The sequence below is a fragment of the Sander lucioperca genome, chromosome 11, assembly GCF_008315115.2.
Source record: "Sander lucioperca isolate FBNREF2018 chromosome 11, SLUC_FBN_1.2, whole genome shotgun sequence".
In the NCBI taxonomy this organism is placed as follows: domain Eukaryota; kingdom Metazoa; phylum Chordata; class Actinopteri; order Perciformes; family Percidae; genus Sander; species Sander lucioperca.
Window position 1 is genome coordinate 26,549,760 of NC_050183.1, and position 27,738 is coordinate 26,577,497.

Below are 27,738 nucleotides of genomic sequence, written 5' to 3' on the forward strand. Positions count from 1 at the left end.
TGTGCAGATTCCATATGGTTGGGTCCTGGGTCTCTGGCCTGTAATACAGTTGTTCAGTCTGCTGTGTGCTCTGGACATAATGGGAATTTGGAGGCGAGTATAAACAATGCAAAGAAAGGCAAGAGGTGGTGTCAATAGGGACCTAGTCTATATCCTTGACGTTCCACTTCTGGGATTTCTCTGTTGCCGCCGGAAAATCCGCTGGATTAGCTAGACTATCTGTCCAATCTGAGTTTTCGGTTGTACGACTAAAACGTACACATTCCACCAAAACAAGTTCCTTCCGAGCCTATTTTCCTCCTCCAGCGCGCTTTGGAGAAGGGTCTGGCAAAGCGAGACTAATAGGAAATGTTTGCCCCAGGTCACCTCAACAGGCTAATCTGACCATGTTTTTAAACCCTGATCTTGAGAGGAACCATATTTCATTTAGCTGTATTTATGAAGATTATTATCAAATGTTGTGTTTGCACAACTAGTCATTAGAGCTGCAGAGATTAATGAAATAATTGATTAATTGTTCACTAAATGAATCCCCAACTATTTTGATAATCATAGTCATTTCTTTATGAAAAAAGTAAAAAGTCTCTGATTCCAGTTTTTTAAATGTGTATATGTTCTAGATTCTTCTCTCTGTGACAGAAAACTGAATATCTTTGAGTCATATTGGGCTTTAAAAAAAAAATGGTTGACTTTTTTTTTTTTTTTTACCATTTTCTGACATTTTAGAGACCAAACAGTTAATCAATTAATTGAGAAAATAATCAACAGTTTAATCGACAATGCAAATAATCGTCGCAGCCCAACTAGTCATTATCATTCATTGATGAAATATTAGATATTCAACCTGCAGGACGTCGGTCTTCACAGCACAGTACTTGAGGCCACACTGGTTCATGACTCTGGCAGTGATGAGTCCTGGAGAGTCTGGGTCCAGTGGGACATAGGCAGCAGGTGACTGCAGGATCCTGGCAAACACCACAGGACAGTACATATCACCCTTCAAATTACACAGCCACTCTCCCGAGACATTACTTATTTGATACGGCACAAGAATGAATGCCTTTTTTAGGCCACACACTCACATATACACTGGTCAGATGCTGTGTTTTGACATGGAGTGGTAAACTTCAGAGATGTGGAACTTGAGACTTGGACTTGGACTTGTACGTTAATGACTCAAGACTTGAGGCATGATAACTCAGATGACTTGCGTGTATTCATACGTTTTAATGTTAGCTGTTAAATATATAATAATATCATTTAATGTTGTCACGTTTCTGTCTAACTATCAAGTATGCTAGTTATACAAACTAGCCAATCATTTTATTAGATGGGCTACTAACAGTGGTGTAGTCTACGTGATACGCAGGTATACGCAGTAAACACACTAAGAAAGCTCCAGGATTTCCATATACCCACTTAGAAATGCCCAGTGACACGCAACAACATACTTTCCATTATATTTTTTATATATTTTGAATTGTCATCTGTGTTCTTTTTCTTTGCATAGGCTAAATAAAGGTATTTCCACCATAAATTGGTGAATTAGCGTATCCAAATGCAACAAAAATGAAGTTGCTGACGCTCAAAGCTTCCCTGGGGGAGGACACCCAGACCCCCCACTATGATATGCCCCATTTATATGTGGACCGAATGACTTGAGACACTTGGGACTTGAGCAAAGATGACTTGGTCACAACACTGGTAAACTTTGAGTCAGAGACAACAGTGAACCAGCAGCAGTGGCAGCAAAAACTGTCCTGTCCTGTAAGTAGTGTCCTGAGAAGTGTCCTGGGACAGTCAGACACTGTCCTGTGACTCCCATGACTGTCCCGGGATACTTCTCAGGACACTACTTACAGGACAGGACAGTTTTTGCTGCCACTGCTGCTGGTTCACTCAGACAGTCAGACACTGTCCTGTGACTACCAGACACTGTCCTGTAACTCCCATGACCGTCCCGGGACAGTCAGACACGGTCCTGTGACTCCCAGACACTGTCCTGTCACTCCCATGACTGTCCCGGGACAGTCAGACACTGTCCTGTGACTCCCAGACACTGTCCTGTGACTACCTGTCCGGGGACACTCCTCAGGACACTACTAACAGGACAGCACAGTTTTTGCTGCCACTGCTTCTCCAGTGAACTCACCCCAGAATCCAGACAGGTATGAACAAATCATCACAACAATACAGCCCGATCACTCCGTTGTTCGGAGAGCAGTTCTTCCGTAGAATATGAGCCAGTTCACCGGCCAGCTCACCCAGCTCTCTGTACAGCAGCAGGGCCACCGGGCTCCCTGACACGGACCCGCCGTCATATCTCACAGCTGCTCGGTCAGAGTGCACAGAGGCAGCGGCGGCTACGAGCTCCTGCAGCGTCCGAGCAGCCATAGTGAGGAGCCGCTAGAGAAACACCCGCTCATTCTCTGTTAGTGCCGATTCTGGACGAAAAACTTACAAATCATATTCTAATTCTTGAATTGTTTAATTCAGACGAATGCGGTGTTGTTTACTTGGAGGCAGACCCATGGGTTTGTCGCGTGAAGATGATGTCCCGCTGATGGCTACTTCAAATGCTTCTGTTAGAGTCGTTCATCCCGAAATCGGGAAATCTGACTTATCATGATCAGATAGATAGATAGATACTTTATTGATCCCCAAGGGGAAAGTCAAGGTCCCAGTAGCTTAAAGACATCACACACAACATACACATACATCATAACCAGGATGATAAAATAACAAATCCACATGAATAATATGGACAATAAAAGAAAAGATACTAAATAAAGAATCCACTATATGTTGTTTATCATTTTGTCGAAACCGATTGTGTGTTTCGGGTATGTGTTTGATGTTTTATCAGTCAGCTAATTTACATCCACTAAATGATCATCATGACACATCCCCTCCAAATTACTGACATAGATAATTATGTGCAAGTCTTCCATCAACATTTCAAACGTTGGTATTTCTTCTTTAAATAGCCTACGTTATGCCTTTCAATTGAAATATTAAAATATGAGTAGCATTTATTGATCAAGAGCTTCATCTCAAAGTAGGAAAAAAGGATTAATGAATTATCAGTTTATAGTTTATGCTTGCAATATTGTGAGCAGTACAGTGAATGGAGGATAGAAGACCATTGACAGCAATCATTTGTTCACACTCAAGCTCAATTACTAGCTGGTTTACAGCAGTCATTCCGACAGCAGACCAGCTATTTTGCATTTAATACAACAAACATGATACAGAATTCAAATTATGGGTCTTACAGTTATGGATATGGTGCATATTGGTATCAAAGGAAATGAAATGGCAGATAAGGTGACAAGGGAGGCTGCAAAGAATATTTACATTGATTCGGCAGTTAGTTATAGCAAAACAGAAGTTAAGAGCATTATTAAAGTGCTCATATTATGCTCATTTTCAGGTTCATAATTGTATTTCGAGGTTATATCAGTTTTTTTTGGGGAAGGAAAGAGGACTGGGGGAAAACCGAAGAGAACAGTGCTTGTTTAGTAGAATTAGACTGGGACACACAAAGTTAAGTGCATCTTTGCACCTTATTTGGAAACATCCCACTGGAAATTGTGATGCCTGCAATCAAAAGGAGTCTGTGGAACATGTTCTTCTGGTATGCCCTCAATACTCAACTGAACGATTATTGTTAAAGGATGAACTGGAACGTGAAGGCATTCAGCATATGGACATTAAAACAATCGTAGCAAATAACTCTGGAAAGATGGTGTTAAAACTTATATTCAACTATCTGCAACAAACTGGACTATGCAAGGAATATGTCAAATGGATACAGTAGGTGGCGATAATGCTCCGACTGGTTGCAAGTCGCCGAAGAAGATGATGATGAAGAAGAAGCATGATTTCCTAGCAGCAGTGAATGCACCGCGGCCTGTCCAATAGTTTGTCTCTATTTTGCGGCGAAAGAATTTTGAACCTAAAACCGCCTTTTGTTTTCGACAAGTAGCCTGCTACCTTCACCTGTCAACATCAAGAAAACGTCCTTTTACATGCAATATGGACGACGTATTGCAAACAAGACTGGTTGAAAATAGCCGTAACTACAGAAATTCACTGGAACGAATCATAGACAAGGTGTGTTGATAAGCTATCGGGCGGTGGCAACGTTACCGTTAGCATGAAGTGACGAAGCATAGCTAATCGTTAGCTTAAATTAACTTCAAAGATGCATGAATGAATGAAGATGTGAACACCCGTGTTTGCTTAACGTTACCTCTACATTCGCTTTTTAACAGTATTCAAAGCTGCAATACCAAGATGGGGGGGTGGAGGTGGACCTCGACAGCACAAGAACCCAAAGTAAGTTGACTACAAAGTTTTTATAACATTGGTTCTGCCCGTAGTTTAGCTAATGTCAGAGATTGTCGCTGTCGCTCTAACAACACTAACAGACAACGTAGTACAGTCATGTGGATGTATAGTGTACCGTTACAGAAATAAAACAAACCGTGTTGACAGGTTAGGTTGACAGCGAGCGTAACGTCACTGCTGCTGGCTGTGACATAACGTTAAGCACACTGGGCTGCGTATGCAGATGGTACAGCCTTGGTAAGGACTCCTAAAGCCTGACAAATCCCCCTTGGGTGGGTTATCAGGAGGAGGTATAGAGCTTCATTAAATGGTGTTCTGACAATTTCCTTGAGGTCAATGTGACCATAACAAAGGAAATGATTATACTGTAGATTTTAGACGTAGTAGAGAAGTCCCACTCACCAAAGTTAACCATGAACCCATCCAAAGAGTCAACACTGACAGATACTTAGGGACAGAGATTGATGACCAGCTGAAGTCTGATGTACTGTGTGTGCCACTGTGAAGTAAAAAAAAAAAAAAAAATACAATAGCAAATGTTTTTCTTAAAGAACTGTCCATTTTTAATGTGGATCGTTGTGTTCTACAAGGCTTTGAGGGTATGTGATGATGTGGGGCTATTTTAATTCCAAAGGCCAAGAATAGTATCCTGGATCCATGAAATAACTGGCCTTTAAAAATAAACATCTGCCTGCCTCTATGGGACTCATTTTTTTAATTAAGGCATTAAGATCAATTTCCAAAAGATGATTTTTTTTATTCCTCTTTTTAGTCAACTTTAGCATGGGTGTATTCACTTATGCTTAGCACTGTAGATCTGATGGTATTTTGGTCAGGGCTTTGAGGAATTGTAATCTGTGTGCAATATTTGTTTGCAATATATATTTAATAGTGGATTATAATGCTGTTGAACATTCTCAGGGATTGCAGCCCACTGTGTGTGTGTGTGTGTGTGTGTGTGTGTGTGTGGAAGGGGGGGGGGGCATCACATATTGAATATTTGTATCTGTTTTTATTCACTTAATTGAACTAACCAGTCAGTGATTGGTTTCCATCTCTGCATCAGTAGTTGTTATGTGGCCTGGTCTCATTGTCTCTTTTCTGTCTTGACTCCTTGCATGATGAAGCACTTGAACACTACATGAACCTGTCAAAAGTAGAGCTGAACAAGCTGGATTCAAAGGTTTGGGTCACTATGATTATACTCTGCAGCCACATATGACACAAAATACAATGATCTGATTAGGAAGCAGTTTATTCGACTGCCATCAGACTGCTGGTCCTCAGTGAATTCAGATACTCAATATATGTACAGCTATTATAATCAAACACTTTTCATCTCCTCAGAGCCTGACAGATTTGAGAGAGGAGTCAATAGGAGGTAAGTATCCATAACCTTTAAACAAGAAGAGCAATTTACAGACATGTATACATTTGTATATTTATTAATCTGATTACTTTATTTCTTCCACCACAGCCCAGGACATTACAAGAGACTCTCAGGTAAATGTACCGTTAGTTTCAACAGTTCTGTCTTGAATGTCTGAATTATATCTCAAATTCATTTTGGTTTATTTTCAACAGTTGGACTTCACGCATCAAGATGGAGAAGCTGAGAAGACTTGTGTTTCCACTACCCAATTGTCTGTGCAGGATGATTGTAAGAACAAGAAAGCAATAGGCAGACTTCTTTTTAAACACAACATGGCAGGACAAGCTATTGCAGAATTGAAATGAAAGTGTCTAATTTTAGGTGACCTTTCTTCTCCACTTTTTGCGTCCTCCAGGGCTGGCTAGCAATGACACGACTCACCAGACTGTAAGCTCCATGGATGAGAGTCGGAGAACCATTTCTGAGACTGAGGTCCAGCCTGAGGAGCAAGACGATGATCTGGAGACGAGTCTGAGAAGTCAGGGCAGCTCTTTGGTGGAGCTCTACCCCAGCATGATCAGTCGAATAGGGAGGGCCTGGCATCGGCAGCACGTCTCTGAGGCAGCCGACTCGGTGCTGAGGAGGTACCGCAGATGGCGACAGCAGTCAAACCGAAGCAATCTCAGCAAAACCTTCGTTGTCACGCTGAGACACACCAACAGAAACCAAAAAAACAGGACCAGCCAGACGCCGCTCAAGGAGAACACCAACAGCCCCGCGAAAAGGCAGTTCGTGGGGACCCAAACTGCCCCTCAGTCTCCATTGCAGAATGTAACGAATATGCAGGATTGGCAAGCACAGCAGCAGTCTCCTGGGAGGGTGAGAAGAGAGCAGCACAAGCCTATTCTCGCCATGGACCTCTCTGGTCCCGCCGAGTTCTTCACGTCAAACGAGAGCTCGCTGAACGAGACCTTCATGCCAAAAGAGAGCTCGCTGAACGAGACCTTCACCGTGTGTGAAGTGTCCCGACTAGGAGAACAGCCCTCCATTAACAAGTTCAGTCCTTCCCGGCCTTGCTATCCTGCAGCAAAAGCATCCTTGGACCCGTCTCTCGGGTCCAAAAGGCTTTCTTTCACTGCACACTCGCTGCAGACTGTTGGCTGTTCCACATGTGCATCGGAAGCCACCGCTGCGAGAGAGAGACCAGACATCTACGGCTCCCCGGTCAGGCAAAGTCCCTCCCAAGCCAGGGTGACGACCAGCCTCAGTAGTTCACCTCACGCCTTTTCCAGAAGCCCCAAAGCGCATTCTGTGGAAAGCTTTTCCAGAGAGCCTACGAGGCCCAGGTTAATGTCCACCCCTCCACAAAAGCCAACTATGCCACAGAGGATGCTTCATCCTCAAGACCCCCATCACTCCCTCCACCCACAGCTGCGTTCACCTCAGGTGGCCATGGGAACAAAAGGCCGCGACAGGCTCCGGCGGCACCTTTCTTTCGACTCCTCCCTGCCATCCATCCGCATCTCTTGCTCCCCGAAGAAGCTCGACGAGGACTTCCTCAAGCTCTACCACAAGTTTGTCTGCCAGAACAAATCATCCGTCTTCAACAGGCTTCCCTGCCGCCTCTGTGCCCAAAGCTCCGAGGCCGGCAGAAGCCCCTCTTCCTCAGCTCTGGCAGCTCTCGCCTTGTCACCCCACCGCTCCCTCCTGAGGAAACGCCACAGGGAGTTGGACTGGGACAGCCACCCCCAGTCCAAACGCCTCAGGGATGAGTACTGCCCATCCTCCCCGGGGTCCTACCGCCATGGGAAAGAGATGCTGAGGCGCCGTCTCTCTCAGTCTGAGTACGAGCAGTCTCATTACGGCCTCTCCTACAGCTCCACTAAACCCAGCATGTCTCAAAGATTCAGCCCCCAGAAGCGCTCAGCAGATACACATCAGGAAACCTGGATGAGTCGGCACCGCCACGTGTCTGCAGCCAATTTTTCTGGCATGGGTAAGCCTCCTCTATAAAACACCGTATTGTGCTCCTGAAGCCTTTATTTTTGTCCTGTCTGCTATTAAAGAAATTAAGCAGTTTAAGTCCTTTCATCACCAATTCCCTTTACTCAATTTGATTCATTCAACAGGAAGTTCACTTGAGAACAGAATGGCCCATGGCTTCTCCCCCAGGTGATTAGAATTAATTTCTACATACAGTGTTTGTTTTCTGGCCTCTGAGCATTCATGCGTTTTCATAATCACTCTCTTTTCTTACCCAACATGTGCAGAAAATGGTGAGCAGGGATTACACCAGCCTGCCCACAGATGAAGGAAAACTCATTTTGTCGTAAATGTCAGTATGAAAGTATTTCTGAAAGCTTCGGATACAAATATTGGTGAAAATCACGTGATAACCAACTGAAAGCATTTGGTAGTGTGAGCTCAGTAAATTGTATCACTGAACTGCTGCATGTTACATTTTTAGTAGTCATTATATATCAATTTTGTTTTCTATCCAAGTTTGTGTTCCTGTTTGGATGTTTTTAATTTTTTTAATTTAATTTTTACGAGTACTGTCAAACCATCTATTTGTCTAATCTTAACTTTTTCCTGTGTGCTGTGGTACATCATTACCTCAGTTAATACAGCCTCATGGTTATTTCTTGTTATCTGTTTTATTATTGAAATAAAATTGCGAATGTCAAAACAGTTTCTGGAGAAAAAAAAGACCAATTACTTGTCATTGTAGTTATTCTGTTTATTATAGTTAATCTGTTTCATTTATTTTTCCATTATATTTCATGCAAGGTTTAAAGTTAGAAAAACAAAATATGCAACAGTCAGACCCAAAACAAAAGAGCATAATGTTTCATTTAAGGTAAAGGTAGAAAAGTAAACGTGATAAGGAAAATAAAGACAATTTAACATTTTGGTCACGGGCCTTGTGCGCTTTTCTGACATAGTAAATTCTATTTAACACTCTTGTCTTGTTAAGGCTTGGAATGTGAAACTACTGCATGTATGTAGTGTCCCAGATAGCAGTATTCAAATGCCCAGCCTGTTTTCTAGTCTACAGAGAACATTACATTCACATGCATCAGCTGTGGGAGCTTGCAGTAAACCCACAGTGCTGCTGCTGTAACTATGGTCGGTCATGGCGTTACCACTCCAGCTCCACTGGGTACTTCCCAGTCAGACAGGCAGTGCAGTGGCCCACCCGCTTGCTGGACTTGTTATTGGAGCTGATCTTGTCCTTCTGCTGGAGCGAGGCGATTCCCTCCTGAACGGCTGACACCAGGCCCTCCACAGTCAGATACTGAACACTGGCGGCACCTACAAAACAGTTCAAGTGTTAAAAGTGCTAATTTTCAGGTTCATAATTTAGAGCTTGTACCAGGATAGGTTTACATAGTTTAATTTTCAAAAAACACCATATTTTTGTTGTACTGCACATTGCTGCAGCTCCTCTTTTCACCCTGTGTGTTGAGCTCTCTGTTTTAGCTACAGAGTGAGACATCTCACTTCTATTCCATCTTTGTTGGGAGTCACACATGCTCAGTAGCTAGGTAAGGACTACTAGCCAGTCAGAAGCAGAGTATGAGGGCGTGCCACGCTAGCACGCGAGCATTATAAACGCGTGTTCCAAAGTGACCGCGTTTGTCTCTGAAGTAAAGGCTGGACTACAATAGAGCTGTTTGGAGCAGTTTGTGAACAGTGTTTTCTGTTGGAGATGGTAAGTCCCTTTGGGGGGGGACTTTGGGCTTTTTCACTTTGTAAACCTATAACATTCACACAAAAAAATATGACACAAAAGGAAAGGGAAAAAGCCAAAAAGAGTAATATGGGCACTTTAACTGAGATGCACCAATCCGACTGAAGCCACAATACAGCTGTAAAGATCAAGAGAAAGGATGGCACATTAACTTCATCACTTTGTTCCAATATATGAATTTTGATTCAGAAACTAAGATGCTACTATTTTAAACTGTAGAGCTATTTTTATCATTGTCAGCGATATGTACTACTGTATTAGTACTTACCAATGTATCCAGCAATGTCCTGAAACTCTGGCTTGTTGGCGATGAGCTCCTCCTTGGTGGGAATATTGATGCCCATGTAGCAAGGGTGTCTGATCGGTGGAGAGGCAACCCTGATGTGGACCTGTCGAGGAGAAGAAAAAAGAAAAAGGTCAGAATTTTACTCGGTTACAAACTGCTTGTTTGGGTTTTAAAGTTTCCCCTTTTGACCATCATTCTGCCCACAGATCAGCATCTGATATTTAACTGTGTGATCGATAATCGGTCAATTTGTAATATTTTGCATATCTTAGATATTTGTACATCTGGTGTACCATTGGTACATTGGTGGGGGGACCATATAATCTCAACCACTTAAAACTAGTTTTTCTGTTCTGTTTTCAGAAAAAAAAAAAAATGTTTTCACTGACAGTTAAGCATTATATAATTTCTTCTGACAGTGGAATATTGCAGGCAAGGTGGAGCGCCTCTACAATAAAATGCTGTGGAAGCAGTTAAGTTATATTAGCCATAAGCACGATCATAAAAAAATAAAAGTAATTGGGACCCCTTAAAATTATCTTGGGACCCTTTTTGGGGTCCATGTCCTCAGGTTAGGGACCACTGTTAAAACATTGTGTCATGTCACCACAGATACAGGAGTATGTAACATCCTTAGTCAACAAACCTCAGTTGCACCGGCGTCCTTCAGCAGTTTTATAATGGGGGAGATGGTGTTGCCTCTGACGATGGAGTCATCTACCAGCACCACTCGTTTCCCAGCAAAGTTGTCTGTCAAAGCCCCAAACTTCTTAGCAACTCCTAGCTGCCTCAGCCGGGTATTTGGTTGAATAAATGTTCTCCCGACGTAGCGGTTCTTACACAGAACCTCTATATATGGCAGCCCAGACTGTGAGGAGAACAAGAAGAGGGAAGCTAGTGAGGACAGACGTCCATCAGGAGGAGGGGGTATCACTGCATCTCTTTTACACAGTTAGAGCAGACAGCTTGTAGACAGACCTGCTGAGCGTAGCCCAGTGCAGCAGGAGTTGCAGACTCTGGCACACAGCTGACCACGTCTGCGTCTGTTGGAGCCTCGATGGCTAACTGCCGACCACAGCGCTGCCTGACGGTGTAGACCATCTGACCTGCAGCACAGCGATATAAAATACTGAAGTGTAATAATTGAACTTAGATAAAACGTAATTTAATAATTTAACAACAAAACAGTTAAGTTCAGAGTGGTATTTAAAGTGCTTATATTATGCTTTTTCCCTTTCCTTTATTGTGTTACATATCTTTTTTTGTGCACGTTATAGGTTTACAAAGTGAAAAAGCCCAAAGTCCACCCTAAAGGGACTTACCATCTCCAACAGAAAACACTGTTCACAAACTGCTCCAAACAGCTCTATTGTAGTCCAGCCTTTACTTCAGAGACAAACGTGGTCACTTTGTAACACACGTTATAATGCTCACCTAGCTGCTAGCGTGGCACGCCCTCATACTCTGCTTCTGACTGGCTAGTAGTCCTTACCTAGCTACTGAGCATGTGCGACTCCCAACAAAGATGGAACAGAAGTGAGATGTCTCACTCTGTAGCTAAAACAGAGAGCTCAACACACAGGGTGAAAAGAGGAGCTGCAGCAATGTGCAGTACAACACAAATATGATGTATTTTTAAAATTAAACCATGTAAACCTATTCTGATATAACCTCTAAATACAATTATGAACCTGAAAATGAGCATAATGTGAGCACTTTAATGGATGGTCCATAAAAAATATTCAAACCTTCAAAAATGGAGTCCGGTCTGGCAAAGTACACATATTCAAATATGCAGAAGGCAGGGAGGTCTCCCTCAGGGCGAGGGACGACACTCAGAGACTTGACTCCGTGCTTGGATATCTGGACTATCTCTCCTGGTAAGACCTCTCTGTAATACCTGAGGACCAAGAAGGACACGAAAATGGTCATTACCCACAACCCTTCCAACATAATGCAGAAGACGTTACATATGCGGTGAAAACTGACTTGGCACCGATGGACTGGAAGCTGCAGGACTCTGACGACACAACCCACCCCTCAGTGTCCTCCTCTTCGGCACCTCACCAAAAGGGACAAAGAATGACGTTAATCACTAGAGGTGCAACGATGAATCGATTAGTTGTCAACTATTAAATTAATCGCCAACTATTTTGATAATTGATTATTATTAAAAAAAATAAGATTTCTCTGATTCCAGCTTGTTAAATGTGAATATGTTCTAGTTTCTTCTCTCCTCTGTGACAGTAAACTGAATATCTTTGAGTTTTGGACAAAACAAGACATTTGAGGATGTCATCTTAGGCTTTGGGAAACGCTGATCCACATTTTTCACCATGTTTTGACATTTACTATAGATCAAACAACTAATCGATTAATCGAGAAAATAATCGACAGATTAATCGACTATGAAAATAATCGTTAGTTGCAGCCCTATTAATCACCCACCAGCCTCCGACACGCCTGGCCTCGGACAAAAAAATGTCCTGGCTTGTTTATCAGTAGAAGTTAGGGTCTTTTAAAAAGGACAAACATGTCTGCATTTAGTGTCTCTGACTTGATGGTCACATGTAAAACAAACATGTCAAGAATACCTGAACTGTGCAGTTTAGAGACAGGAACAATCCGTCCGATGCAGAGGGGTCGATTTCCGTATGGGTCACGCACCGCATAGACAACATCTTTGAACATCACCAACAGTGAGTATGATGTAGGGGTCTCAGTCATCAGATTTTTAATCCTACAATACAAAACAACAGGTATTTGAATAGTGTAACTTTTTTTTTAATTTATTTTTTTATAAATATTTATGCAGCATCAGGTCACAACACTGACCTGGCAACCCAGTCTGGTGCATCCTGCTCCTCCATAGGTGGAGTCAATGCCAGCAGTTGGGTGATGAGCTCGCTGTCTGAGCTGGTGGAGAGGCCCACACCATGGCGCATTACCTGCACGGCACATTTACAATGACTCATTCAGAGTGTATGTATGTATGTATGTATGTATGTATGTATGTATATATATATATATATATATATATATATATATATATATATATATATATATATATATATATATATATATATATATATTTTTTTTTTTTTTTTTTTTTTTTTTTCCATGCAAGCTAATCTCCATTTCCTTGCATATATTCATTTGTTGTAAAAAAAGAAAGTTATGACACCTACACAAGCATAACACTGACAGATTAAATAGATGTTATGCACACTGTATATAGAGGCCTGGTTTGTCATAAGTAGCATATATTGCATTGCAGGTTTTTATTTGTGCAGACAAAATCCAACAGATATGCACCAGGTTCTGTAAGTTAAGAGGCCATCCTCACTTTTTTCCGCAGGGCATGCGCATTAATCAGCTCTCCATTGTGTGCTACGGCAATCTTGCCATGCAGTGTATCCACCACAAAGGGCTGGCAGTTCTGCAGCTCCGACATCCCAGTAGTTGAATAGCGTGTGTGACAAATACCGAGGTTACCATAGCGCAGCTTCAGAAGAGCATCAGGTGGGAAAGCACTGCTCACTAATCCCATTCCCTAAAAAAAAAAAAAAAAAAAAAAAAAAACAGCAAGAGGAATCAGTGAGAGATGTTGTCAGTTACACAATCTGCACAAATAATAAAAGTATGTATAATATGCATCATGTTGTAGAGTGGGAAACTAGGTCACAATCAGTGTGATGAAGCTTTAGAACAAACCAGCACAGCCATTATCAACCGGTCAATGCAACTGTGTTTTGGTGTGTACATACATGGGTTTTTATTCAGGGTGCAGCTTTAATGAAAAGGAGCAAAACTGTTTCCTGTATCTGTATAGTGTGAGTTAAAATCTGCTTCAGTTTGAAAGTACAAGGGGCTTCTAGTCAAGACTAATGTTACCTTGTGGGCTGTGTACATGGGTGGACTGGCTCCATTACTTGTGACAATCCCAGCACTTTCCTGACCCCTGAGTAGACACAAGCAATCACATGTAAATTTCCAACAGTGTAAAATATATCAGTGGGAAGTGAGTTTTATATTGAATGATCTTTCAGTCTTTTTCCTGCAGGACTAAACATGAATAAACTTGTTCAATAGTCAAAGCTGGGTATGAGCCTCGAGGCTAACCAAACTGGTTTGTTTCAAGCAAAACGAAGGAGAAGCTGAAAAAAACAAAAAAAAAACACCAACGTCTGCTTCTCTGCTGTGGAGCGGCCATATACGGAGAGTCGCCTTGCTGCAGTTTCAGCCTGTATACCAAGCTGCTTCTCAGATTACAGTTGGCCCCTCCCCCTCGGCACACAGCTTAAGCCAGTGGTGAGGCTGCTTTTCAGCATGGAGGCGTTGCTTTCAGGCTTAACCGCCTGGTTGCCTAGGGAACCGGGCAGCAGAGACAGACGGATTGGGGAAAAGAAAGCGTTTCCAGGTCAGCTCAAACATGGAGAGAGGAGCAGAGAGACAAAGAGGAGGTGATAGGGAGGTGGCAGAGGAAAACGGCTCGGTGGAGAGGCAGTGGGGGGAGGCAGAGGTGCTGGCTCTCATGTCAGTGTGGGACGAGGTGGGAGCTCAGCACGTAGCTGAGAGCAGAACCACATTTGAGTTGATCTCAGAGCGTCTGAGGAGGCTCAGTGTTGTGCGCAGCTGGTGGGAGTGTCAGGCCAAGTGCAGGAGCCTGGGACTCCAGAGCAGGAAGCCAGACGCAGCAGCAGCAATAGCAACAGCAGGCACTTCTGCAAACTACAGCCCAGCAGTGGATGGAAGGCCAGGGGAGAGCTGGGAGGAAGAGGTGGAAGATGTTGGCAAAAGAGGAAGCTACCCTTCCTCAGTCACTATCCCAAAGCAGGAAGGTAAATGTAGGTTCAACCCCAAGGGGTAGCGCTGATGATCACGACGTATGGCAACGCTCAACACATTTTAGTATTTAATCAACTGACAAATCAGGAGATAAACAAGCATGACAGTCAAACTAGTTTTAGCTTCAAACTGAAGTAGAAACTTATTTTTTTAGCAGTACTTTTGCCTGATCTAAACATTTTAAACCCAGTCTAAAAGGTCAGATTAAAATAAAGCCTGTTTCTTACAAGCTCCAACTTATTTTCCAAATCAAAACTGAGCCGAAGTTGTGCATGTGTGTACAGGTACCAAGGGTCTAATCCATCGGGCTCTTCCTTACACTGCGATGGTGGCTGAGGAGGGGGGCCGCCACTGGACTGACGACGAGGTGAGAGCCCTGTTGTGCGTCTGGGCTGACCGGCGCGTTCGAGAGCGCTTGAAGTGCACACTGCGCAACAAATCCATCTTCCAAGAGATGGCCCGTCAGATGCAAAGAAACTTTGGGGTGATACGCAACTGGAAACAATGTCGAACTAAATACAAGAACTTGAAATACGACTACAAGACTGCGAAAAGCGCTCACGCTGTTGGAGGCAGCGGCGCAGGAGGCCCGGGAAAGTACATGAAGTTCTTCGATGAGGTGGAAGCCATTCTGCTGGACCGCGGACTGGACAACGGGACCATGGAGATGCAGAAGAGGCTGTATGATGAAGAAATGGGGGCAGGGAGGTTACAGACACCAGCCTCAGAAAGTGAGGTTGTCATTGAAATTGATGATGGTATGTATTCAGTCTGCAGTAAGTATAGTAGTTTTGTATTCAAAGGCTAAAAGAACAATACATTTCTCTGCTACTTTTGTTTTAAATTTTCAGATGATAACAGCGATGATTACGATATGGACGGAGACATGGAAGCAAAATGGAGAGGAGCAGGTACGCCACATGAATGACCAGTGCACTTACATTATATGTAATATTTTTTTTCCCTAATCTGTTTTCTATTCATTCCAGATGCCCATTTAACGCTCACGGATCCATCCAGCTCCGACCAGTTCCACGTGGTCATGGTGTCGGACACAGGGCGAAACTGGAGCGACCAGGAGGTGCGAGCGCTGATTCAAGTCTGGTCCGATGAGCGCGTGTGCAGGCAGTTGGAGAGCTCGACTAGAAAGAGAGACATCTTCGTCCAGATCTCCAACAGGTTAATGCAGCAAGGCATTGAACGTGACTGGAAGCAGTGCCACACCAAGTACAAAAACCTCAAGTACCTGTACCGCTCGCTTCAAAGAGGAAAGAGTGACGAAGCCGACCCGAGGCGCCTTATGAGGTTCTACGATGAGGTGGATGCCATTATGAATCGCACAACAAATGGCTCGCCACATGACACGGGAGCTGCAGACCACCAAGAAGATTCAGGCGGACCAACCATGTCGGAGGGCTGTGAGGAGAACGATCACGTCGATGTCTATTGGACAAAGATGAACACAGCGGCCGCAATGGCGGGAGCAATTGAGGACCGAACTTGTAGTTCGGATTCTGTCTCATCTATTTGCCTCGATGTTACACCAAAAAACGAAGATCCGAGGCTGCATGCAGTTCAGGAGCAACAGCACAGATTAATGAGTGAGTGAGCCCAGTATCATTATTTATTCATGGGTAGTGGGCAGGTGTTTGATGAAAACAATTCACACGTAGCTTTCTACTACTATTACCAAAATCCATTCATGAAACCTACAGAGGCAGAGATTCATAGCATCTCTTATGCCTATGACTCACATGTACAAAATTCAAATTGTTACTAATATCACTTTAAATTATGATCTCCCAAACGTCAACCAATGATTGACATTTTTAAAGAGTCAGTTCAACCAAATTCCCAAAGGAATATTTTGTTCACAGACCTCGCTGTGGACTGGTTTTTATAGAGATTATCTTATAATTATTAAAGTGCATGTACTGGGAGAGGAGTAGAAATCTCAAAGATAGCTATTTAAAAATCTGGACAAATAGAAGCTAAACTATCTGCATGGCTAGATACTTCCAGTGATAAATAAAAAAATATGTTTTTAATGGTTTGCAATTTAGGCAAACTACCCTTGAAATTGGCTACATGGGAACCTTTTCCAAAAGCGAGAATATAAACACTTTTTTTACGCTTTTAAAGGATGGCCTGTTGTCCTGTAACTGTGATTGTTGTTTGCAGGCTCCACTGAACCACAGGTAAAGAGAGAGGATATGTATTCAGCAAGTAGAAGAATGAAGAGGAAAGCTGTGGACCCAGGTTTGAAATGTGCCTCCCTCTGTAATCACTTGCTATGTCACTCACATGATGTCCACAAAAAGCCTGTAATTTCTGACTCAGTCCCATGAGCCTCATAATTAAATAATGGATAAAGGTACGGTTGTAAGTGCTAACAAGAGGCACAACTCATGATGATGTTCACTGTCAGACCACGAGAAAAAGAGACTTTGCTCACCCATGAAGATGTAAAATGTTGTAGTAGCATAGTGTTTCCCTAATAACAGCATTCGGGTGATGTGAGGATAATAATCAGATTTTAAATCTGCCTTTGTTCCCTTTTTCAGACCCTACACTCCAGACGCCCGTAAAAAAATTGGACACTGGCTCTGATAAGGTGGAGGCCCAGTGTAAAGAAGAGCAGGATAACATCCCGATAATGAAGATCAATTCAGTCTGTTCAATAGCCTTATCCAATCCATCCCCAGAGAAAGAGGTACTGCCTACTAATCTCATGTCATAAATAGTACAAACAATTATGCAACCAAAGTAAATTGACAAATTATTTCTTTAACAGGCTGTAGAAGTCCAGAAAAGACACGATGCTGCTGTGCTGGAAGAAATGTTGTAAACTCACAGATTATATAGGCTACATCTTATTTCTGCCTTTTAGGAGTCTTTGTGCCATCTTTAAAAGCTGCAAGTTGATTAATCGATTAATTTAATGACAGAAAATTAATCAATTACTACTCATCAATTGGTTTTGGACTACGGGTCAAAAATAAACAGGTAAATCGATTATATGAATACGATATTGGGCCCTGGGAAAATGTGTTTTTCCTACTTTTTGATATTTAGTAGACACTTATTAATTCAGCAGCAGATTAATCGACTATGAAAATAGCCGTTATTTGCGCCTCTATACATATTTTAATATTTGAGAGTGAATCTGTTAGTCAGTATTTAGTTTATGGTGACATTTACGACACTTAATTTCTTCAATTCGTTCACGCTAGCCTCGGTGCCCCTCTCTGTTAGTCCTGCTTGTCCACGTAAAGTTAGTCGGGATTGCAGCCATAAGTCGTAGCTGATGGACAGCTTCACCTTTCAGTGTATGGTGTTTAACGTTTGCTTCATTGAACACTTTGGCCGGCCAGGCTTGCAGAGTTAGTAGACTAGTGGAACTTTAGCGTTGTTTTCTTTAGAACACCTAGCTACTTTTCCCCTGTAGTGCCCAAAGTGTGACTTTATGGGTTACACATCAATGTTTCCTCTTCAGCTTGAGTAGGTCAAGCTAAACTGTTTAAGCCCAAAATGACAACTTTTTGGAAAGAGGGTTTTGTTGAACAGTTGGTCTTGGACACTTTCTGACCAGCTAACGTTAACCTAGTCTTTATCCGTTATTTGTGATAAAAAACACTCACGTTACAAGAATTAACTTACCTGTGTTGTAACGCCGTAAGCCCCAGAGTTAAGACCTGAGCCACCTCCAGCTGTGTGGGCCACTCTCCGGCAGCCACGCACCCGAAAACACCGCACTCCTCCCCGATACCTGACGCCTCAAACTCCATCCCGCCGCTGTCGGTCTCGGTCTCGGTCCTCCGTTAACCCCGGCTGACAGTCTCGTGCCTGGTTGCCTGGGCAATCGTGCTCGTGCTTACCTATACGCGCTCTGAAAGTATTGACCGAGCACGTGCAGAAAGCGTTGATATAGCTGCAGGCAGTCACTATAACGTAGCTCGTTAAGACAACATAAACTCAGCTGACATTGTAGAAGTGGCCTTGAAATCACGAGTCGGAAAAAAACTGCGACATAAAAAGCATCACTGAGCGCAGCTTTAACAAACGCAACAGGCCACTATAACTGATATGACATAATCAGAACGCATTTTTATCAAACTTATTGAACTGGCGAAACACGTGGTATGTTTACGAGGACAACAACTTATCTCTTATCGATTTAGATAATAGATTAATCGATTCGGTCGAGCGGCCAATTGTTTTCTCTTGATTATATTTTGATAAATCAATCGTCTTGTCAAGAGAAATTGGATGCAGTTTAGTGGATAAACTCCGCACAAACTTCTTCTCGCAAATATTTGGAGATGTGCTCGGAGCGTCTTCCCCTCACGTGGTGAACAATGGGCTGCTGTGAGTGGCTGGCTGACTGAGCTAAAAGGCTGTGATTGGTTATCACAGCACGTAAGACAGACTCCACTTCCCTCTTCTCCATCCTGCACGCCTCCGCTCCCTCTTCATCGTGCAACTTTTTAACGTTCAGTTTTTGGGTTTCAGGACTCTCGGTCGGTAAAGAACACCACCATGGCCTCCACACCAGGTACAGTACAACAATGAATGCGTATCAAAGCGCGTGTTCCATCTGCAGCGTTTAATTTCAAACTTTCCCTTTTTGTATGTGCGTGTTTTCAGAGTTGAAGCTCGGCCAGAAGCTAAGTGAGGGAAAGACGAAGCAGATTTTTGAGCTCGTGGACGAGTCCGGACTGGTTCTGGTCCAGTCCAAAGACCAGATCACGGCTGGGAATGCCGTGAGGAAAGACCAGATGGAGGGCAAGGCTGCCATCGCCAACAAAACGACGAGCTGCGTGTTCAAACTGCTCCAGGAATCTGGTGAGGACTTAGTAAAAGTTATTAGTTAGTTTAGTATAGTTAGATAGTTGATCCATTCAAAAGGCACTCTGTCAGTCAGGTTATGTTGGGTCATAACGTTACTCCCCCTGAGGCAACTTTCCCACATGCTCAGAATTGGGTTTAGCTATTGTGGATGAATGTGTTTAGGCCAGAGGACTATAATAACTGTATTGTATTTATTTTTTAGAATAGAATGCCTTTTATTGTCACTATACACATGAACAATGAGATTAAAAGCAACTCCTTTTCCAGTGCCAACATGTGCGTGGAATAAAATAAGTAGTGCAAAAAAAAGGGGTGGGGGTAAGGTGCACACTTCTGAGAATATATAAATAAATAAGGTTTTATATGCAGTGTGGGTTATTGCACATTATTTGAATATTGCCCAATAGTGGTGATCATATTCAATGAGTAATAGATATTGGACAATATACAGATATTGCACACAGGGTTCAAAATTAGCACCATCCACCAGCCAAATGCTGGTAAAATATGCAATTGGCTGGTAGATTTGCTTCACACACCAGCCAAAAAAAAAATCAGTGGTAATCTATTGAGTGGCTGGTAAAATTTGAACATTCACTAGCCATTTGACTTGACGAAAAATTTAATTTTGATCCCTGATTGCACAGTAATGGATTCCCTCACACACTATATTTATGTGTGGGCTCCAAGAGTCATCAGCAGTTTAACCCCCAGTGAGTGAGATAAGCAGTCAAGTGAGGTGACTGTATCTCTTCTGTTACCTGTTTTGGTAGCTAACTCCATTTTTATCTCATTTTTGTATCTCCAAGTTGTCATATTGAACTTGCTTGTTTTTGTCTGACAGTCAAAACCCCAAAGAGAGTATCACATTTTTGAAGCTGTAACCACAATGTTTATTTTATTTTAAAATTGCTAAAATAAAAGTAAAAGATTATCCGAATAGTTAGCAATTAACTTTCTGTCAACTGACCAATTGTTTTGAGCTCTACTGAAAACATGTGATCATGTATCCACTTTTTCATTCCCATTTCCTTCATGATAATTTCGGTAACAATTTAAAATTTTCATTTATCCTTTTTAAACTTTTTTTTTTTTTTTTTTTTTTTAACATGTACATGATCCCTCCAGTAACAACAAATGCTTTTGAAGTGATCCAATGCACGTCCACAATTGACGGTCATGCTTTTAACATTGACGTGTTAAAGCCCAGATTCAGAAAATGACTCTCCATCTTGCGTTAATTAAAAAGTAATTGGGTAACTCAACCGACATGCCACTCATAAGTGTGCTAATGGTTGTCTTGTGACTTAAAACTTTGCCATGTATAATTCACCACATCCCCCTCACTTAAGCTTCATTTTAGGATCTTTTGAAGTACTGGTGTAGTTCAACATCTGTAATCAAATTGAACACTAAGTAGGCAATATATCGATATATGAGGCTAGATATCGTCTTAAATTTTGGATATCGTAATCGTCTTTTCCTGGTTTTGAAGGCTGCATTACAGTAAAGTGATGTCATTTTCTGAACACACCAGACTGTTCTAGCTGTTCTATTATTTGCCTTTTCCCCACTTACTCATTATATCAACGTAACTGATGATCATTTATCAAAAATCTCATTGTGTGCATATTTTGTGAAAGCGCCAGTTGTCAACCCTACAATATCGCCACAATATCTATCGAGGTATTTGGTCAAAAATATTGTGATATTTGATTTTCTCCATATCGCCCAGCTCTATACTGAACGGTCAAATTATAATATTGAGTTTCAGATGTTACTTTGTTCACAGCTCTTGACAGAATCAAGAGGTTTGGCTCATGGAGCCCTGGGGTGTGTGTGGGGGGGGGGGGGGGGCTCTGTAATAGTCTAATTTTAACATCAACCCTTTCTTCCAGGCATTAAGACTGCCTATGTGAAGCAGCACTCTGACACTGCGTTCATCGCAGCCCACTGTGAGATGATTCCCATTGAGTGGGTATGTCGCCGAGTGGCAACTGGATCATTCCTCAAGAGGAATCCAGGAGTCAAGGAAGGCTTCCGCTTCTCCCCCCTGAAGATGGAGATGTTCTTTAAAGTGAGTCTGAGCCCTCGCCTCGACTGCTTGTCACTTTGTCTTTTTGTAACTTGACTCAAAAGTGTCCCCCAAGTGTCAAATGGCATCCATCTTTCATGTAATCGGTTGCTTTCTGATATAGGACGATGCCAACAATGACCCCCAGTGGTCAGAGGAGCAGCTGCTGGAGGCGAAATTCTCTCTGGCTGGGCTCACTATCGGTCAGTGCGAGGTGGACATCATGAATCGCAGCACCGTGGCCATCTTTGAGATTCTGGAGAAGTCCTGGGCCACTCAGAACTGCACGCTGGTGGACATGAAGGTATGCAGTGCAACACCGCCCTCTGCTGGTTAATCTGCTCTCCGAGTGGGAACACTTTTTCTTAGTGAACCCTTTTGTAGCTGCTTCACAATTTTTAGGATTGTCTCTTTTACGTATAGATTGAGTTTGGCGTGAATGTGAAGACTCAAGAGATCGTCCTCGCTGATGTGATTGACAACGATTCGTGGAGGCTGTGGCCAGCTGGAGATCGCAGCCAGCAGAAGGACAAACAGGTCGGGGACTTGTCTTTGGTCTTGTTGTGTCATTCTTTACTCTTCAGAAGTATGATAAAAGCTGAAATAACTTGTTTTCCCCACTTCCTAGGTGTACCGAGACCTTAAAGAAGTTACCCCTGAGGCAATGCAGATGGTGAAGAGAAACTTTGAGTGGGTCTCTGAAAGGGTCAAGGTACACTGAACCCAATGTCCCAATCTGCTCTTTATCAAGACAGGCTTTTGTTTGCTTTGAATCAACATGTTATAACAGACACACATAATTTTTCAGATTACATTATGTGCTTACATAATTGCGAAAGGGTTCTCCAATGTTTTCTCAGTTAGCCTTTTAAAATGATATCAGATTAGTAAACAGAATGGGCCTTTGGAACATTGGATGAATGGTTGCTGATAATGGGCAATGTAGATATTGCATTAAAAATCAGCCACCCACTCAGATCAGCTGGTATTCTGTCTATAATGGATTGGAATGGAAATTTCTAAGTGACCCCAAACTTTTGACCGGTTGTGTGTGTGTGTGTGTATGATATGATGATGATGATGATGATAAGATAGATAGGTAGGTTGATTTTGCATTCAAGACAGTTTCTTCAAATGTACATTAAAGTGACTGTACGGTTTAAAAGATACATTAAAGTGACTTTAGTTTTAAAAGAACAAATGGCAGGTTCATGCGACTGCCTTTTTTGGGTCTGGTTCGACCAGTAGCTTATGAAGGCTAATGTTGGCCTCAGTTTGCTCGATATTTGCTACATAACCGACAGTTTAAGCATTTATCGTGATCCGGTAATGGTCACGTGGCCAGTGCTCGGCTAACGTTGCGTAGCCATATATAAAGGGGCCTTGCATGGAGCTAACCAGAGCTGTGTTATGTCTCCAGCTGCTGCTGGAGCACCAGGCCGGCGGCAGGGTGGTGGTTTTGATGGGCTCCACCTCGGACGTGGCTCACTGTGAAAAAATCCGGAAGGCCTGCACCTCCTACGGGATTCCCTGCATCCTGAGAGTCACCTCGGCACACAAGGGTCCAGATGAGACGCTCCGCATCAAAGCGGAATATGAAGGTGTGTATTTTTTTTATTTTTTTTTATTTTTTGAAAGAAGTGAGGGTGAGTATGATTTTTGTCTTATCCATCATGCCACAATATCAGTATGCTTTTCCCTCAGGTGACGGCATACCCACTGTGTTTGTGGCTGTAGCCGGCAGAAGTAACGGCCTCGGTCCGGTGATGTCTGGAAACACGGCGTATCCTGTCATCAACTGCCCGCCTCTCACTCCAGACTGGGGGGCACAAGACGTCTGGTCATCCCTGCGTATGCCAAGCGGTAAACATAACACTTCCTACTATAGCCCGACGGATATATCGGCGGGCCGATATTAGGCATTTTCCAAACTATCGGCATTTATAATGGCAGATAAATGAATATTTAAAAAATAAAATAAAAACAGACGAAACCCCCTTCAACCATGTTCTGAGTGTTGGCGTTACATAGTTTGTCCACCAGAGGGCTCTCCACAACATCCCTGTTGGCAACACTCTTTTGATTTTTTTTTTGTTATTGTGTTTTTGTTCAAAGGACTTCAAGTTTCATATCTTAAGTTTGTATTTTTATACATTTTATTCATCAGAACTTATTTACTTATACATTTTTAAACATACTTAATATATTTTGATGTTCCTCTGTTCTGTTGTGACAATAAAACAAACAAGTTTATTTTTAAACTGCATTATCATATTGTTTTAGTGAGGACTCATACATAACTAATGTTAGGGAAATCTGTTTATGATTTTGTTACGCGTTTCTGGATTAAAAATGCGTGACATTTTTTAAAATCTAAAAGTGATTACTCGTGGCACAGACTCAGCCACCGTGATGGTCTGGTCCGACTAATGAGGTGTCCTCTGGGGTCTTTGATGTTACGTGTTGCCATAGCGAAGGCGTTCGACTGACAGCCACTCATCCATCCAATCATGACAATCGCCTACCGGGGAGCTTTTTGAGTCGTCCAATCATGATTCCCAGTTTGTGCTGCTGCCTCTGCATAGCATACTTGATAGTTAGACAGAAACGTGCCAACGTTAAATTATGTTATTTTAACAGCTAACATTCAAACCCATGAATACACGCAAGTCATCCGATTCATCATGCCTCAAGTCTTGAGTCATTAACTTACAAGTCCAAGTCGAGTCTCAAGTCATTTATTTTTTTGTCAAGTTGCAAGTCATCAGAATGGAATCTCCGGTGTGAGTTTATTCGTCATAGCAACTGAGCCTTCCTCTGTTCCCCCACCCCCACCCTCTGCAGGTCTCGGCTGCTCCACAATCCTCTCCCCCGAGGCCGCTGCTCAGTTTGCCGCTCAGATCTTCGGGTTGACTGATCACCTGGTGTGGTGCAAACTGAGAGCCTCCATGCTCAACACCTGGGTGTCTCTCAAGCTGGCTGACAAGAAGTTACAGGCCTGCAGCCTCTGAAGTGCTTCAGGACATCTTTCCAGAGCCTTTTGTGCTCTTTTAGGGCTCCACAGTCTGTCAATGTCATGTCTTTGTTTACCATGAAACCCCACTAACGGTAGATGGAATCTACATGTACTTTCTCACACACATGAATCATTCCATTAAAAACAGAAAATAATAAAGCTTCTTAATTAAATGCTTCTGTGGTTATTTAATCCTATTGGAATTTGACAGAAACATTTTGACATTTATTGGATGAGACATCAATAAATTTGCATGTTAACACTGGCAAATCTCTGGGTCAGGATGGCATTGTGCTGATACACTTGCATCGCCTTTCCAAAGGCTTTTAAGTGCTCACATTATGCTCATTTTCAGGTTCATAATTGTATTTAAAGGTTATATCAGAATAGGTTTACATGGTTTAATTAAAAAAAAAAAAAAAAAAACACCATATTTTTGTTGTACTGCACATTGCTGCAGCTCCTCTTTTCACCCTGTGTGTTGAGCTCTCTGTTTTAGCTACAGAGTGAGACATCTCACTTCTGTTCCATCTTTGTTGGGAGTCGCACATGCTCAGTAGCTAGGTAAGGACTACTAGCCAGTCAGAAGCAGAGTATGAGGGCGTGCCCTGACAATACCTAGGTAAGGACTACTAGCCAGTCAGAAGCAGAGTATGAGGGCGTGCCACGCTAGCAGCTAGGTGAGGATTATAACGTGTGTTACAAAGTGACTACGTTTGTCTCTGAAGTAAAGGCTGGACTACAATAGAGCTATTTAGAGCAGTTTGTAAACAGTGTTTTCTGTTGGAGATGGTAAGTCCCTTTGGGGGGGACTTTGGGCTTTTTCACTTTGTAAACCTATAACGTGCACAAAAAATATATAACACAAAGGAAAGGGAAAACGCCAAAAAGCATAATATGAGCACTTTAAGCGCTCAGTGGACACGGGCAATCCCTGATGCAGATGGTACAGCCTTGGTAAGGACTCCTAAAGCCTGACAAATCACCCTTGGGTGGGTTATCAGGGAGAGGTAGGGAGCTTCATTAAAGGTGCTGTAGGTAGGATTGTGACGATCCAGACTTAGCCAAAAAATGTGAACATCGACAACTTCTCAGTCCCTCCCCTTTCCGCTAAAGCCCAAAACGGTCTCCTAAGCCCCTCGCCCCACAAGGGAGAATGAATACGTGTGCATGAGCAGTGATTGACACACAGTTAAAACACCCCCCCTGGCCCTGATTAGTGCATCTGAACAGGGAGCGGTGGATTTTTGCAAATCACCAGAAGAGCCGGATTTTTCTTTTAATGATCTGCTTCATGTAGTTCTACTGGAACATAGGGTCAGTTTCAGCAGACAGAAAGTTAGTTTTGTAAGACTTACTTACTGCACCTTTAAATTGTGTTCTCACAATTTCTTTGAGGTCAATGTGACTATAACAAAGACGTAGTAGAGAAGTCCCACTCACCAAAGTTAACAATGAACCCATCCAAAGAGTCAACACTGACAGATACTTAGGGACAGTCATTGATGACCAGCTGAAGTCTGATGTACAGAGCCTTACAAAAGTATTCATACCCATTGAACTTTTCCACATTGAGTTACATAACAACCACAAACGTAAATGTACTTCGTTGGGATTTTATGCGATAGACCAACACAAAGTGGCACATTATTGTGAAGTGGAAGGAAAATGATACATGGTTTTCAAATTTTTTTACAAATAAAAAACTGAAAAGCGTGGTGTGCAAAAGCATTCAGTTTTAAATTTGAAAACCATGTATCATTTTCCTTCCACTTCACAATAATGTGCTGCTTTGTGTTGGTCTATCACATAAAATCCCAATGAAATACATTTACGTTTGTGGTTGTAATGTAACAAAATGTGGAAAAGTTCAAGGGGTATGAATACTTGTGCAAGGCTCTGTGTGTGCCACTGTGAAGGTAAAAAAAAAATACAATAGCAAATGTTTTTCTTGGAAACTGTCCATTTTTAATGTGGATCGTTGTGTTCTACAAGGCTGTAATACAGATCATCCTGTCCTTTGGTCTGATTTGCGTGTTTGGAAACATGCACAACCTAGACCACAATAGGTTGCAGTGCATGATCAGTAAGCGAGTAGGGTCATTGGGTGTGCCAGATAACAGTTGTGTGCTTTGAGTAAAGGCTGAGCACACCCTCAGGGACCCTGCTCACCCTCTGTACAACTGCTCCCAACGAAGCTGATGGAGCAGTGGGAGGATTCTGCAGAGGGAAATAACAGCCAGATTTAGCAAGTCTTTTGTTCCTTCAGCAATCATATGGTTAAATGAGAGGGACGGTAAAAAGAAAACAGGATCTGATGGAATTTTTGTCAGGGCTATGAGAAACGGTACCTATATGCTATATTTGTATAGTGCAATATTTATATTTATTAAGTATATAAAGTGGGATTATAATGCTGTTGGGGTATACGTGCAGTTTAGTGTCCCAAATTCCCCATACAATGTCCTTAATTAATTATGAACCTGCTAAACCAGCTGTGCTACCCTAACCCTAACCCTAACCTTGACCTGTCTCAAATAAGACCCTCATCATTTGGGACACTCAGTTTTTGGAAAATAATTTGGGACACTAAACTGCACGTAAGCCTGCTGTTGGACATTCTCAGTGATCATGTAGCCCACTGCAGATCGTATTATTTATGAGTGTGTGTGTCAGCGTATGCTAGAGTGAGGGTACCTGAAAGTGCTGTGTGTGTGTGTGTGTGCGCACACACATACGTACTTGTGTGTGTTTGTAGGAGCGGATGTCAGAGCAAGGGTGTTTGGAAATGCTCTCCCTGTGTGAGTGTGTGCATGTCTGTTTTGTGTATGTCTGTGCATCTGCACCTTGACCAGATTTCCCTATTTAAGATAACAAACTTTACCTTGACCTACATTCCCCAAAAGTTTGCTTTAGATAATACTTCATTTGCATATCAAAAGCAATGGTGATAGTTTAATGGTGATATCTATTAGTTAAAATTTTTTACCCTGTTCACCTGTAGTGTCGTGCAAAATGTATGCAACTTTACAATACATATCTTTAAAGACTTTTCTCAACATGAGTTTTTTTCATACTCTGAGCCAGAAATCTGAACTTCAGTAGCACTGGAAATGTATGCAAATAAGTACATATTTAGTAAGGTAATGCCTCATTTGCATTAAAAAAACAACAACTTATAATG

At 42.4% G+C, this 27,738-nt stretch overlaps 4 protein-coding genes across 8 annotated transcripts in view; 2 read left to right on the plus strand and 2 right to left on the minus strand.

The window, feature by feature from the left end:
- Positions 1-2,394, minus strand: part of aasdh (aminoadipate-semialdehyde dehydrogenase) — a 13,814-nt gene extending 11,420 nt beyond the window's left edge. Inside the window, exons 1-2 of the mRNA XM_031311703.2 lie at positions 2,153-2,394; positions 845-965 (exon numbers count right to left, since the gene is read on the minus strand). Of these exons, the coding sequence (XP_031167563.1) occupies positions 845-965; positions 2,153-2,394 (363 nt within the window). The remainder of the gene's footprint in view (positions 1-844; positions 966-2,152) is intronic.
- Positions 2,395-3,860: 1,466 nt separating this feature from the next.
- Positions 3,861-8,637, plus strand: si:dkeyp-117h8.4 (uncharacterized protein LOC572032 homolog). Of its 2 annotated transcripts, XM_031311711.2 has the most exons (9): positions 3,861-4,116; positions 4,278-4,341; positions 5,481-5,536; positions 5,701-5,734; positions 5,831-5,856; positions 5,938-6,013; positions 6,141-7,721; positions 7,855-7,897; positions 7,996-8,637. In XM_031311711.2, the coding sequence occupies exons 1-9, from the start codon at positions 4,039-4,041 to the stop codon at positions 8,003-8,005; spliced, it is 1,968 nt and encodes a 655-aa protein (XP_031167571.1). In that variant the 5' UTR covers positions 3,861-4,038; the 3' UTR covers positions 8,006-8,637. The 2 variants fall into 2 exon arrangements, with proteins under 2 accessions (XP_031167571.1, XP_031167573.1); XM_031311713.2 differs by lacking the exon at positions 4,278-4,341.
- ppat (phosphoribosyl pyrophosphate amidotransferase) lies at positions 8,445-18,916 on the minus strand. 2 transcript variants are annotated; one of them, XM_036007533.1, is made up of 13 exons: positions 18,663-18,915; positions 18,517-18,610; positions 18,274-18,467; positions 13,660-13,726; positions 13,112-13,318; positions 12,601-12,713; positions 12,360-12,505; positions 11,755-11,827; positions 11,514-11,665; positions 10,744-10,871; positions 10,412-10,633; positions 9,748-9,868; positions 8,445-9,040 (listed from the first exon to the last, which is right to left on the minus strand). In XM_036007533.1, exons 3-13 carry the CDS (start codon positions 18,399-18,401, stop codon positions 8,868-8,870), a joined length of 1,530 nt encoding a protein of 509 aa, XP_035863426.1. In that variant the 5' UTR covers positions 18,402-18,467; positions 18,517-18,610; positions 18,663-18,915; the 3' UTR covers positions 8,445-8,867. The 2 variants fall into 2 exon arrangements, with proteins under 2 accessions (XP_035863426.1, XP_031167575.1); XM_031311715.2 differs by having other exon boundaries at positions 11,755-11,818; positions 18,274-18,916.
- On the plus strand, positions 14,137-24,727 carry paics (phosphoribosylaminoimidazole carboxylase, phosphoribosylaminoimidazole succinocarboxamide synthetase). 3 transcript variants are annotated; one of them, XM_031311707.2, is made up of 15 exons: positions 14,137-14,612; positions 14,898-15,371; positions 15,465-15,524; positions 15,603-16,214; positions 16,795-16,872; positions 17,178-17,326; positions 19,126-19,168; positions 19,261-19,458; positions 21,363-21,541; positions 21,663-21,842; positions 21,962-22,075; positions 22,167-22,250; positions 22,959-23,139; positions 23,243-23,401; positions 24,383-24,727. In XM_031311707.2, exons 1-15 carry the CDS (start codon positions 14,198-14,200, stop codon positions 24,547-24,549), a joined length of 3,093 nt encoding a protein of 1,030 aa, XP_031167567.1. In that variant the 5' UTR covers positions 14,137-14,197; the 3' UTR covers positions 24,550-24,727. The 3 variants fall into 3 exon arrangements, with proteins under 3 accessions (XP_031167567.1, XP_031167568.1, XP_031167570.1); XM_031311708.2 differs by having other exon boundaries at positions 14,138-14,606; XM_031311710.1 differs by lacking the exons at positions 14,137-14,612; positions 14,898-15,371; positions 15,465-15,524; ... (1 more) ...; positions 16,795-16,872; positions 17,178-17,326 and adding an exon at positions 18,910-19,032.
- The last annotated feature ends 3,011 nt before the right edge of the window (positions 24,728-27,738 follow it).